Below are 13,481 nucleotides of genomic sequence, written 5' to 3' on the forward strand. Positions count from 1 at the left end.
GAACGTGTGCTGACCGCGGAGGTGTCGTACGCTCGGTACTTGATCGGGACGGATCGTGAAGGTATACGACTACATCAACCGCGTTGATAAACGTTTCCGCTTTCGGTCTACGAGGGTACGTCGACATACTCTCCCCTCTCGTTGCTATGCATCACCATGATCTTGCGTGTGCGTAGGAATTTTTTTGAAATTACTACGTTCCCCAACAGTTTTCACAAAATCGTCGGAGGACGGGCTGCTCTAACAAATGTCAATCGCTCTCTAGTGCAGCCAACCAACAAGTGGTTGTAGGGGCGACTATTTATAGACAGGGGCAACCCAACATGAATGTTCATAATGCCCCTTCGGGCATGACCGTTGCCAGGATAAGGATCCACTCGATAGCTGGCACTAAGCTCAGCAACTGTAAAACATCTAAACTCTCAAATTCGTCGGTGCACTCAATTTCCTCATGATAGGCAAATCAGACTGGAAAAATCCTAACTCCTCAATTATACCAATTTTTTCAACAACCAGAAGAACTTCGTCTCTGTCGCTATGAACTTGACTGCACTATAGGAGATTTTCAAAGTCTTCAACTCGAAGCAATAGGTTTTGTATAGGTTTTGGTCATCACTCTGGAAATACGATTATGTATCACCTAGACCCCCTTGAACAGTATGGTGCTTCCTATGACTCAAAAGAAGAAGAAAGAAACTACGAAAGCATAAGTCTTCAAGCTTTCAATTCTTCACTTCAATTTCTTCAAAGGATGCACCACATTCTTCACATGAACAAATACATTTTTAGGGGTTGTCTTTCATTGGATAAACCAAATCTTCAGGGACTATAACTCCTATGTACATCACAAACACATTACCCCCTTAAACCATTTGTCTTCAATACCCCAAAGCCACTAAGGGGGCACTAGATGCACTTACATATAGATGCTGGGCCGCTAGAGTGTCTAGTCTGTTAGAAATGACAAAACTTTTCTCCAAGCTCCTGCCCACATGAATGGACGGACTTTCCATCTAAAAGAAGGGCTTACAATTGCTGAGATTAGAACCAAGCCCACAAAAGCACTAAGATCAAGTCCTGGACTGAACAGTTCCTTTAATTTTTCTATGATGTTTCCTAGAATTGACATAGGTTGATCTTTGGGTGTACTTTTCATGTTTTTGTACATATTTTATATTAATGAAAATTACCATAGAATGATTGTTCTACGGTTTTCAGGTCAGAAAAATAGTCGGGGTCCATACACCCCAGTAAACCACCAAGTAGGTCTGACAGCGAAGTTAACCCGAGATGTGACCGCATAGCATGTGATATGGGAATTGAATAACATCACCCCAAAGGACTTCCAAACAAGAATGATGCCACCACAAGTGCCATCCGTAGAAAGACGATAGAACTCATCAAACGCAAGGCCACAACATTGCTTGTCGATATGGAGCGAAGGTTTTTGCTAAAATAGCCAAAACTATGTGCACGTCGACCATGCGGAGCTCCATTCCCACGACACAGATACACTACACTAGTCTATGGAGGGCCGCGATGGATCCCCTTGTCTTCCCCATGTCCGTTAGTCCGCTCATCAGACTGCCGTGAACCCCGAAGGTATATGCTTCAGCATAAAGGGCGCCTCGCTTCCGCATGTTCGGCAACGCCGATCTGGAGAGGAACCGCCACGATGTGTTTCAGTAGGAGGGGAAGGGGGAGAGAATGGCATGCGACCAGGCAAGACACCAGCTATGTACACCGGCATCGTCTCGGTGGTGGCCTTCATGGGACCCAAACGGTGGCGGCCTCCCGTGTTCTACTTCTCCTCGACGACCTCGGCGGGTGCGGGCGTGCTGGATGCCGCGTCGCCGACCTCCACCGACAGGGAGCGGTCACGGACACATCGACAACAGATGATGCGGTCGCAGGCACAGAAGGAGTGGTGCGACATGACATCATCCACGATGCACGTGTCGCTGTGGTCCACTGCATGCCGGCCTGGAGCAACACGCCACTCTTTGACGAGCTGGCTTGGAGCGGCGAGTTGCTGAACGACGCGCCGACTTGGAGCTTCTGGCTCCTCGAGCTGGCCTGCAGCCGCCTGGACCGTCGACAGAGGCGGAGCATAGAGTTTCCTCGCTCGCTTCCGTCGCGCTCAATGGCCACCCAACCAACTTGTACACCGGAGAACTCGACTTCCTGCTCGCCAGATGCCATGAGCTTGTGGAGAAAAAAGGTTGTTCAAGGATGGGAGCGGAGTGTGATGTGATTTTTGCTGATTGTCTGGCATCGATTAAATAGCGCGCGCTGGGGGTAGGGGTGGGGGGAGCCTACTGGCTTGTGTTTAATGACGGGCGGCTTGCGAATGGACGTGTGACCGGCGTAGGTTTCTCGACACACACACGGGTTTCAATGGAGGAAGGCGGGCAGTCTGTGACCATTTGAATGCGGCGAGGAGGCGTGTTCAGCCGGGCAAGCAGCGGGCGATGCGCCGCTTCCGTGTTGACGATGGGAGGTCGCGTCCGTCAGCGCCGCCCTCTTGTCTGGTGAAATCGCAGGCATCAATGCCGGCCGCTCCATACTCTGGGCCGGCATGAATGCGGCGCGTGGGATGGAAAGCATGGAAGGGGCGGGTGGGGGTTTGGGTGGGCCAGGGTGGTCAGACGCGGGCATGGCAGGGGTCCGGACGCTGCAAAGCCGCCCCTCCCCCCGCATGTCTTCGGTTTCATGTCCGAACCGCTTGGCGGACCGATACAGATCCATATTGGATGACTTCCGCGATCCGAATTTATACGGGCAGTTTGAGGGTCGTCATTGGAGATGCCCTTAATGAGACAAGTGGGTGTTTATATCTGAAATTTAATCTTTTATGAGCCGAGCGGGTACAACCACTGTCCTAACCATCCGATCATAAGTTGGGTCTCATTTTCCCATGATGTAGAATTCACATATACTTGGTATAGTGGTATTTCTCATTTTACCAAGGCATACATAAACGGGGTTCATGTATGCCTTGGTATGATGGTATTTTTGTGTTCAAGTACATAATCATGTCGTTGGATTGTTAGAAGAATTGTGGTATCCCCAACAAGGTTCAAGTCCTGGTGCTCACATTTATTTCTGGATTTATTTCAGAATTTCCGGCGATGTGCATTCAGTTGTAGGAGACATTTTCGTCGACGACGAATGTGCCTAGTGTGACTTTGTAAATTTCAAGATGATATGCCGGCTCAGTTTTTTGAAGGTGCTCATAGAAATAGGGTGTGCGTGTATGCGTTCGTATGGGGTAAGTGTATGCGTGTGTATATGAGTGGTTGCGTGTGTAATGTGTTAAGAAAAAGTACATAATTTAGATGTATCCTTTCCAAAAATTGAAGGCATATGCAGAGCAATCAGTTTTCGTCATTTTTACCAAGAAAATAAATAATTTTCATTCAGACCAAGTTCCTCGGTCCTACAAACAGAAATTGCAATAGGCACATCTGTAAATTCCAATCGGAACATGCTCTCATCAAAAAATGGTGGAGCAGAGGTTCTCTGCTGCGCGCGCTCCAACAAGACGTTGCGGCAGGAAGCCCACAGACCTGCTTCACTTTTAGCTATGCTATTGCCATCACAGCTGGGACGAGATGACCTGCTGCATGTACTTGCAGCACCTCTGGTAGCTGACGAAGCCCATGAACCAGAACTCGAAGCCGTCCACGGTGGCCATGTGTATGTACTTCTGCTCCGGGTTGTCCGCGTTCTCGCTCGGCTGCACCCCCTTGATCCTCCCCAGCGGCACCACCACCTTGTACGGCACCCGAGCGACGTCGCCCGCCGGCGAGGTGACTGTGAGGGACCGGTCGCTGCGGAAGGCGATCTTCCTGGTGGAGACGAAGAGCATCCCGGCGATGGGCCCGCTGGTGGTGTAGAGGTAGCACTGCAGCGCCTTCACCAGCCGCTCGCCCTTCTCGGCCGAGAAGGCCTGCCGGAACACCCGCTCCACGCCGCCGGCCTGCAGGATCCTCGCGCCCAGGCTGAGCTTCCCCTTCACCGTCTCCGACAGCTTCGGCCCCAGGGTCACTGCACGCACGAACAGGAACGCGACATACTCGTCAGCACACTGCCCGTTTTCCATTTGGAATGTAGTACTCGAGTTTCTGGTTTGCGAACGCCGACTCACCGTGGTCTCTGAAGCCCTGCGCCCGTCTGCCCAGCTTGTTCACCCAATGGATCACCTGACCCTTGCTACTGTGTTTGTAGCCGAAGGACGCGTAGGGGCTCGGGTGCGTCAACGAGACGGCGAGGCGATCGCCGTCCTTCTTGGCCGCCCCGGCGCCCCTGGTTGTCGCCTCCTCTAAGGCGTACGCCTTGGAGGTCACAGGCACTCCGATCACATGGCCGCAGCTCGACTTCCTCATGGTCACTTCGCTGTGCGTGCGTGTGAGAGAGGGAGGAGAGGGAGAGAGGGGGATGAGCGGCAGAGGCCCGTTTTATAGGGTGCGGGGGGTGATGAAATCTGGAGCGAAAGTCGGGCAGGGGATTCGCGTCGAGTCAGCACCGGCTCATCGGCGCCGGAAAAGCAGAGGTTCACGTTCGCCAAAAGGGGCGGGCGGGCTTTAACGTGGGGCTGTGTCATCCGCCCCGATCGTGCGCGCGCCAGGGGAGGGGAGGGTAGGGGAGGGGAGGAGTCACGTACTACGCGGTCGATCGGGCGGCCAACCGCCGGGGATGGAGGCCTTGCTTCGATGTCGATCGATGGTGATTTGTCTACGTCGGCCGCGGGGAGGCCACTTTGGAAGACTGAAGGGCAGCCCATGTGCTCGCACAATCTTAGCGCCGGGTTACAGGAAAAGATACGTGTGGGGCGGAAAGGAGCTAGGCCCAGAGATCTTAGTATATGCAGATATGGATAATCTATGCTCGGGACTGGTACCTACCGGTAGCCAACTTTCCTTGGGAACGAACATTTTGGTTGGTTTCGGAACCTAGAAGAAGCTACTAGTGGTACTCATAGGAACAGGGCAACAGGCTTTCAGCTACGTATGCATTGCATGTCTGTAGGAATTTTTGGTGTCTTCCAAAACATTATATACTACATTTATTTGGTTGATGAATAAAATTATACGGAATTGGTGTATGAATGATTGATACAAATATTTGCAATTGAACTTAAGGAAATTTACTCAAGGAAGCCAGGTATAAACTATACTGGAATACAATCTATATATATATGTACTGGAATTATATGCCTGGGCACAGTATGGGTTTGGAATTTGCTAGGCTATTTACAGGTTCGGCTATGTAGATTGATAAGTCTACACGTTTAAATAGGAACCATATACTATTTAAACGTGGCATATATCTTACATATATGTGCTTAGGGATAAGAAGGAATTTGACTCGAAAAATAATCGGTTATGATCGTGGTTGGTTAATTCGATTAGGAGTCTAACTGAATTCTATCTGAATACAGATTTGAACATTCAGAAATATGAGTATAAATATGTCCCTACCCTCTAGCCTCATATATGCATTGTGAGCTGCACCACGGACTTGACGGATGAATTAGAGGGTAGACAAATATATTCGTGCTATATTATTTTCGCAACATTGGCATCAGAGCAGATCGTTTAGAGTTTTGACGGCCGAAACATAATCTCTTTTTTAGAGATAGGAAAACGGACGTCATCCTCTGGCTATTTTCCTGGAAACAGCTTCCGCTATGCACTCCTCCAAAGATCCGGAACCAAGCCATAGAATCGATCCATCTCCTCAACGCAGCTCGCCCGATCTCGCCGCGGCCGCCGACTCGCCGTCCCCGTCACGACCGCCGACTCGCCGTCCCCGTCGTGACCGCCGCCTCGCTACTCATAGGAACAGGGCAACAGGCTTTCAGCTACGTATGCATGCATGTCATGATCCAGTAGAAGTGTGTGCAGTGCATGCTGAGTGTCCTACGCAGGGAAAATATCACATGAAAACCAATATCCAGAGAAAACTGGTGAAAACTACGCGAAAACAAGGTTTTGAAGTTTTGGAAAAATCTCAAAACAAACACGCTAGGGGCGTGTTTGGTTGCCACGATAGGGCCAATCAAGCCGAGTTGGGCCGCGAAATGTCATTTGGTTGCATACGGGGCGGGCTGGATCGCATGGGCACAGAGCTTAAAGCAGCCTAGAGCCTGGCTTCTTGGAAACCATCAAATCAATACGGCGCAAGCTCGCACGCGCGGGAGCAACCCGAAAACGAGGGAGGGTGGCGGGAGATGGAAATCGGGCACGGCGGCACGGCGCCAAATCTAGCCTCACCCCTCCCCCTAATTACTCGGTCACCACTACCTCTAGCCTCACCACTGGTGGTGGCATCGACTCAGATCTGCGCAAGCGCCGACAGTGGACGCGGAAACATCACTATTCGGCTGCAGGAGCTAGTGCTCCCCTTCCTATTGGCCACCGTCGGGTCGTCCTTACCTCAGCCATGCCCCCCTCCCCCTTCACTGTCCTTGTCTCCGATGCCGGTAAGCAACACTCCTCCCCCGTCTGTTAGGTCTATTGTTAGGATCGATTTCCCCATGCTCAACGGACCCTCAATGTTGACTAGGTTATGGACGCACGGATGAGCCTGGTAGTTCAGGAAGCAACACCGATTGCCGTGATTCAGGCATGGGTCATGTTCATGCACAGGAGAGCTATTCGTCATGGTAAGAGACATGCCATCTGTTATGCTCCAATGCTTATTTGGGAGTAGAAGAGGATCGTCAATCTTAACTACATCTACAACTGCAACGACATAGAGGCCCTGTGGATGCTTCCAATGAAAACAGCACCATTTACCAGACTTGTCCAGACCTTCAGGACCAGGGGGCTGCTGCAAGATAGCATCCACACCAGTGTGGAAGAGAAAGTGGCCATGTTCCTCCATGTTGTTGGTCATAACCAGAGGTTCAGAGTTATACACAACACATTCAGGATATCAATGGAGACCATCTCAAGGTACTTCAAGCAAGTGCTCCATGCCATTGGAGGAGAGATGATCAAGTCACCAACCGGTCGGAATGCTATCAAGATTCGCACTAGCCCAAGATGGTATTCATACTTCAAGGTGAGCACTGACAGTATTGCTTCATGGCTTGATATGCTTGTATTGTTCAAGGTGAGCAGTAACATAATCTTCATTTGCCATTCCAAGATTGCATTGGGGCAATAGATGGTACTCATGTCACTGCCAGAATACCTCGGTCATAATCTGCAGCATACAAGGGGAGGAAGCACTACACAAGACAGAATGTGCTTGCTGTTGTTGACTTCGATATGAAGTTCACCTATGAGCTGGCTGGCTGGGAAGGGTCAGCACATGATGCTAACATTCTCAATGACAGCATGAGTCATCCTGATGGCATCAACATCCCTGATGACAAGTTCTACCTAGGAGATGCTGGCTATGCATGTCAGCCAGGTATTCTTCCACCTTAGGAAAACCAAGTACCATCTGAACGAGTTCGTTGGAAGAAACTATCCTAGGACTCCACAGGAGCTGTTCAATCTCAGACACTCCAGCCTTAGAGTTACTGTTGAGAGAGCCTTTGGAGCTCTGAAGAACATGTTTAAGATTCTAGGTCAGAAGCCATTCCACACATTCGCCACTCGGGTTAAGATTATTCTTGCTTGTTGCATTCTGCATAACTGGATCCTGCAATGGGGTGTTTGATGAACTGGTGCCTGAGGAGGAAGATGTGATGCCTGACGATGTTCTCAGCTCCGGCCATGTTGTGGAGGCATTTGACAACAAAGTCTAGAAGAACAAAAGTATGGACTAGGCACATGCAATGTGGGATAGAGGTCGTACAAGAATCTGATGAGGAAGAAGCTACACAAGAAGAAGAGGAAGAAGCAGCAGCGACAGAAGAGGAAGAGGGCTAACTACCAGCAGCAGCAGAAGAGGAAGATGGACTTGCATCTAGTTAGCATCGATGATGAACTTTCCCCTATTTAGCCATATGCCTCTCAATTATATATACTGCCATTTGATAGTAGTTAGGATGAACCGTAATTTGTTTCATAGCTAGGAGTGAAACTGTTCAGATCGTGTGTGGTAAGGTCACCACCACTGAGAAGTGGTGGCAGCACCTTATGCAAGGTTGCAACCAAACATCGAGCAATATGTGCGCGTAATGCGATGCAACCAACCAAACGGCGGGTCAAAATTAGTTCCCTCATGTAGCTAACCTATGTGTGGGCAACCAAACTATGTGTAGATGGTAGTTTATAGGCTGTTTTGCTCAACCAGGCCCATCTGAGAATCACATGCAACGCAGCCAAAATCGATGCGGGCAACCAAACACGTCCTAGATGTTAAGACGGTGGTATTCTATTGCCATACGAAATTTAAAGTTGAAATACATTACGGGATGTGAGCTATGTAAAAAAATCAAGCTAATTTTTTTCATAGATCGCAACAATTATGGTGGTCTAGCCGTCCATGGAGGCACAACTCCTCCTTGGGGCTACAATGCAGGGTGGCATTAGAGGAATCCAGCCGGTCAGGGAGGTTACCTCCCTTGTTGGTGTCCACATAGAGGCGCGGAATCCCCTCCCAGTCACTATCGGTGCCTTGGATGGGTAGGCCTTCCCAGGCAGGGGCTTGTTGTCGTTCTCCTTCAACAATGAGCGAGGCTATGGCTGGTGACCGTTATGCGGCTTCTACAACATCGTTCCTCACTGACTGGGCCAGTCTGCGCTCCACTGATCCGCCACGTGTGCGATGCAATGGGAATCCGAGGCGTGGGTGGCAGTGGACAGCGGGGGTGGCTTGCTACACATCAATGACCTGTTTTCTGACATGTTAGGTGGCTTCTTCGGTTCTGGGGTGGTGGGTATGGTGGTGCCCTTGTGGCGGGTGTTATCGTGTAGGTGCTCTTGGTCTGTCTTGGCTGTGTAGGTGGCGAGACAATCCATGTGGTTGGCACCCGTGGGTGTGAGGTGGTGTCAAGGATACTCCTAGCCCATTTTGGGCGTCTGTCTTCTTCCCTAACCGTCCAACTTGGTGATGCTATTGGGCTCTGAGGCTCCGAATGAAAACCCGTGGTCCGACTTGTTGGACCACTCGATGGTGGCTCTACGGTGTCATTCCCTCCTTGGAGGCTTCTTCTTGTGAGCAAGGTCCCTACTTGCCGGTGATCGGGGTGTGGTTGTGGACTATAGCTTCTTCTCTTCGCATTGATGGGTTCGTGGCCGCGACGATGATGCTCTCATAGTGTGCTAGTTCTATGAGGAGTTGTGTACGGAGGCCTGACCTCAAGATCTCGTCATCCGTTTTTGACCAGGCTCTGGGGCGAGTGTCTTCATCGTTCGACAGTGCAGTGCCCTTCGATCCGGTGCGAGGGTTCAAGGGGTCCCTTTCGGTGATGGAGCTGGTTGGCGCGGTGGTGTTTGACTTCCAGGTGTTGGTTATGGCATGGCCTCCCCAGACGGCTAGTCTCCCTCTCATTTTGGCTCTGTTCTCTACTCCGGTTACCTAATTGTGGATGATGGCTTCGAGGACTCCAAGAGTTGCTCTAATATTTGATTTGTTGTTTTCTTGGGGTTTTGTGGGCTTTATCATTTCCATTATGTGTGCGTGTGTGTGATGTGGTGTCATGTTGTGTGTTGGTTGTAATGCTCGGTTGTTACTTTATCTATAAAGTGGAACCAAAGACTTTTTCGATCATAAATAATTTTTAAGTTAAATTAAGTAATTAACCAAGTGAAAGGACTACCGAATTAAATCTCTACTCCTAATGAAGCAGTTGGTAGTCTCGCTTTCAGGGTTTTTTTCGTCCCACCTCCCATGGTTTTTTGGGTACCTCCTCCCACCTTCGCTGGTTTTTTCGTAGATTTTTTGCGTCCCCTCCCCACACTTCATCGGTTTATTTTCGCGTCACCCTCTCACACAATGAAAGAAATCTAAATAGATCAGAACTTTCCATACTGGCGCAAGTTATTTTGTAATGTAGAATCAATCACGAACAATCTCTAAAGATCAAATCTAAATTAATTAACCTTACCTTAAATCACTCAATCACATTAATTAGAAAACAAATAATTGATTTTCAAAAAATCACTCAATCTCATTAACTTTATCTTAACTCACGGATGGTAATCAATCTCCAAACAAAGGAAATAATACATCGAGGGAGCAGTAAATAAACTCCCTTTCTTATGACATGTATATGATCTTCCCTTCCCTCTCCGTTGTCGAGCGTTCTTGATTCTCGAGGTCGATGCTTGGGCCGCGTCACTGGGTCGCGACAGTGTCGGAGGACGAGGACGGTGAGGCCGGGTGCCGCGGCACCGCGTTGGCTGCGGCCGATGAAGGGGGCGAAGAAGGGCGGCTTCCCTGGCCGTGGTTGTGGCCCTGGGAGTTGGTGCGGTCGAAGCGGCACTTGAAGGACCCGACGTGGGTGGCCGGCACGCAGACGCACTTGGAAGCGGGCCCATGGCCTGCGCCGGACGGTGCCGACGCCGACCCAGGCCACCTCCTCCGCGTATTCTTGGAGCTGTGGCTGGCCGATTTACATGAAATTAATTCCTCTCAATTGTGGTGGCAAATATAATACACATAATCCATATTGTTATGCACTAGCGTGTGTGTGTGAAATAGATGGTTTATGGTCCCGTACCCAATAAGATGGATATGTGTGTGTGTGTGTGTTAAAGAGAGGGGGGAGAGTGAGGAAGAGGGAGGGAGTGTGTGTGTGTGTGTGAGGATTTGATGGTAAAAAAGGTCGTCAATGTCATATGTATGAGAATATCAATATTGAACTTTTAAAGTTAATGTGCCCCGGTTGCAACGCACGGGCGTTCTTTTAGTTAAGTAATAATTACCCAAGCGGAATTGGCGGTCTTTTAAAATGGTCATCTGAACAAATGTCGAATCAATTTATGGTTGAGTTGGTTAGGTGGACAGTGGTATTTCCAACACACCAGGGTTCAAATCCTGGTGCTCGCATTATTTCTGGATTTATTTCAGGATTTCCGGCGATGCGTTTTCAGTGGAAGGGGACGTTCCCGTCGACGACGAGGCGCGCGCTTTCAGTGGGAGGAGACGTTCCCGTCGACGATGAGGCGCCTACGGTGACTTCGTAAATCTCAAGATTATATGCCGGCTCAGTCTCTCGAAGGTGCTCATAAAGGTAGGGTGTGCGTGTGTACGTTCATAGAGGTGAGTGTATGCGTGTGTATATGAGCGCTTGTGTTTGTACTAATGCTAAAAAAAAAGCTATTCCCAAAAATGTCATTGCGGCTTTCAAACTTTGAAAAATGCCATCTAACTTACATGAACTGATTTGAAAACCCGACGTGGTTCGGATCTGCGAGAGGATTTGTGCAGACGAATCCAACGGGAGACGGGGCGTTCGCTGGAACAACCCGTGGCTAACGTTCGGCGACTAAGATTTCCGCTTAAAAATATCAGAGGTCGGAGATGGAGAGCGAGGCCCCACGGGCGATGCGGAAGCAGGACGATCCAGCGTGTAAAACATGGACCTTTCCAGCGAAAAAATCTGGGGCATTACGGGGGCGCAAGTGCATGCGCAGCATAGCATGCCGGACTGGTCTCAACTTTTCCCCAGGATCCCACATCCAGTTTCCCTCCCAGGCCAAGTCTCCGGCCGGTCGCCGTCGCGGCCATATCCATCTTCGCTTCTGCCTTCTGCCACGGCCAGCCGAGAAGTCGCGGCGTCCGCGTCGCGTCCCGCGCGGCGCCGAGTCAGCACGGCTACGTGCTCGTCTCCGTGTCCCATACAGACGCATCACGCGAAATCCAGGCCCGATCGATTTACCACCGCCGTCTCCGTCCGCAGTTACACCGGCAGACCATGCTGTGACATCGAGGTTGGCTCATGGCTGCACGGATCGCCTCCGCCGTTTCTGGAGTCCTCTGCTCGCGTACGTGAGGTGTAGATCGAGCTGATGGAGCGACGAGTTGGCAATCTGAGGTGCAGTATGGCTAAGATACTGGGATCGCTAAGCTTTTGTCGGAATATCCGGAATGGTACCGATTTCTATCCAACAATGCTGTCCTTTCAGCCAAAAGGCATGAATAATTAGTTAGGAATCAAGTGGCTTCTCCCTTCCAGAGTGTCCAGGGGTAGCACTTATGAGACGACGGAGTCACACGGCGCAAGTTGCTCTAAACATTTCCCTCCAGATTGAAGCAAAGGGGCCTTTTCTGACAGCGCAACTAATGTTTTCTACAAACTGAAGCGAACCTACTTTTTTCAAGTACACGCTTAAATTATTCAGCACTAGGAAATATGAGCTGCCAGCTACGTCGTTCATTCCGCCTCCTCTTCCTCGACTTCCGCCACTATTTGTGTTTGCCGAGCAGTATTTGTGATGGGGACGAATCACTAACACAATTTGTTCTAAAACATCTCTCTGATTTGATGCAAATAAGCGTTTTCCAACAATACAACCCCCCTCCCCCATACACACATAAAATATAATATAAGAGTGTTTTGACAGTCTAGTGTCAAAAACACTCTTATATTATAGGAGGGGGGAGTATGATTTAAGATCAAATATTCAACACTAAGAACTACCCCCCCCCTCTCCCCCTCACACACACATGCGCACGCCGCTTTGCTAAGGTGACTTGGGTGGTGACAAACCCTAGCCTAGATGCCAACTCCAATGCTCTCCTCTTCTTCCTTCCTTTCACATTTGTTCGAGGATGTTACCGGACGAAGCCCCCACTCGAACGATGGTTGCAAGGTTGCTCGTAATGATAGTGAGCGGTGCACCTGTGCTTTGGTCAGTAGATGTGCATGGGTCAATTTGCGGTGTCTGTTGGGTGGGGCTACAATGGAGGCTTTACAGATGATGGTGTGGGTTTCTTCGTGCTCGCCTTCACAAGGATGTAGGACTGAGGTGTGCTTCGGGATTTAGGAGTGTTGAACTAGGTATGAAGATACCGACGATCGAATCTCGGGCAAGTAACATATCGATGGACAAAGAGAATTACGCATGTTGTCATAAGGGTTCGACCGATAAAAATCTTCATAGAATATGTAGGAGCCAATATGGGCATCCAAGTTCCGCTATTGGTTATTGACCAGAGGGGTGTCTCGGTCATGTCTACGTAGTTCTCGAACCCGTAGGGTCCGCACGCTTAACGTTCAATGACGATATACTATTATATGAGTTATGTGATTGGTGACCGAATGTTGTTCGGAGTCCCAGATAAGATCATGGACATGCCGAGGAGTCTCGAAATGGTCAAGAGGTAAAGATTGATATATAGGATGATAGTATTCAGACACCGGAAGTGTTCCAAATAGTATCGGATATTTATCGGAGTACTAGGGGGGGTTACCGGAATCCCCAGGGGAAAGATATGGGCCATAGGAGGGGAGCACACCATCCCACAAGGGGTGCCCCCCCAAGGAAGGAGGCCGAATTGGAGAAGGGAAAGTGGGGGTTCGCCCTCCCCCTTCTTTCTCTCCTTCCTCTTCCTTTTCCCCCCTTCGGAAA

General features: G+C 49.8%; 1 protein-coding gene across 1 annotated transcript; it reads right to left on the minus strand.

Moving 5' to 3' along the window:
• Positions 1-3,346: 3,346 nt before the first annotated feature.
• On the minus strand, positions 3,347-4,522 carry LOC125517648 (putative GEM-like protein 8). Its single transcript, XM_048682855.1, has 2 exons — positions 4,151-4,522; positions 3,347-4,050 (listed from the first exon to the last, which is right to left on the minus strand). The coding sequence occupies exons 1-2, from the start codon at positions 4,386-4,388 to the stop codon at positions 3,599-3,601; spliced, it is 690 nt and encodes a 229-aa protein (XP_048538812.1). The 5' UTR covers positions 4,389-4,522; the 3' UTR covers positions 3,347-3,598.
• Between the last annotated feature and the right edge of the window lie 8,959 nt (positions 4,523-13,481).

Source organism: Triticum urartu, chromosome 6, assembly GCF_003073215.2.
Source record: "Triticum urartu cultivar G1812 chromosome 6, Tu2.1, whole genome shotgun sequence".
In the NCBI taxonomy this organism is placed as follows: domain Eukaryota; kingdom Viridiplantae; phylum Streptophyta; class Magnoliopsida; order Poales; family Poaceae; genus Triticum; species Triticum urartu.

Coding starts and splice junctions, on each gene's coding strand:
- LOC125517648 (XM_048682855.1), bottom strand. CDS start 4,388: ATGAGGAAGTCGAGCTGCGGCCATGTGATCGGAGTGCCTGTGACCTCC. Junction 4,051..4,150: donor GCAGGGCTTCAGAGACCACG/GTGAGTCGGCGT, acceptor TCGTGCGTGCAG/TGACCCTGGGGCCGAAGCTG.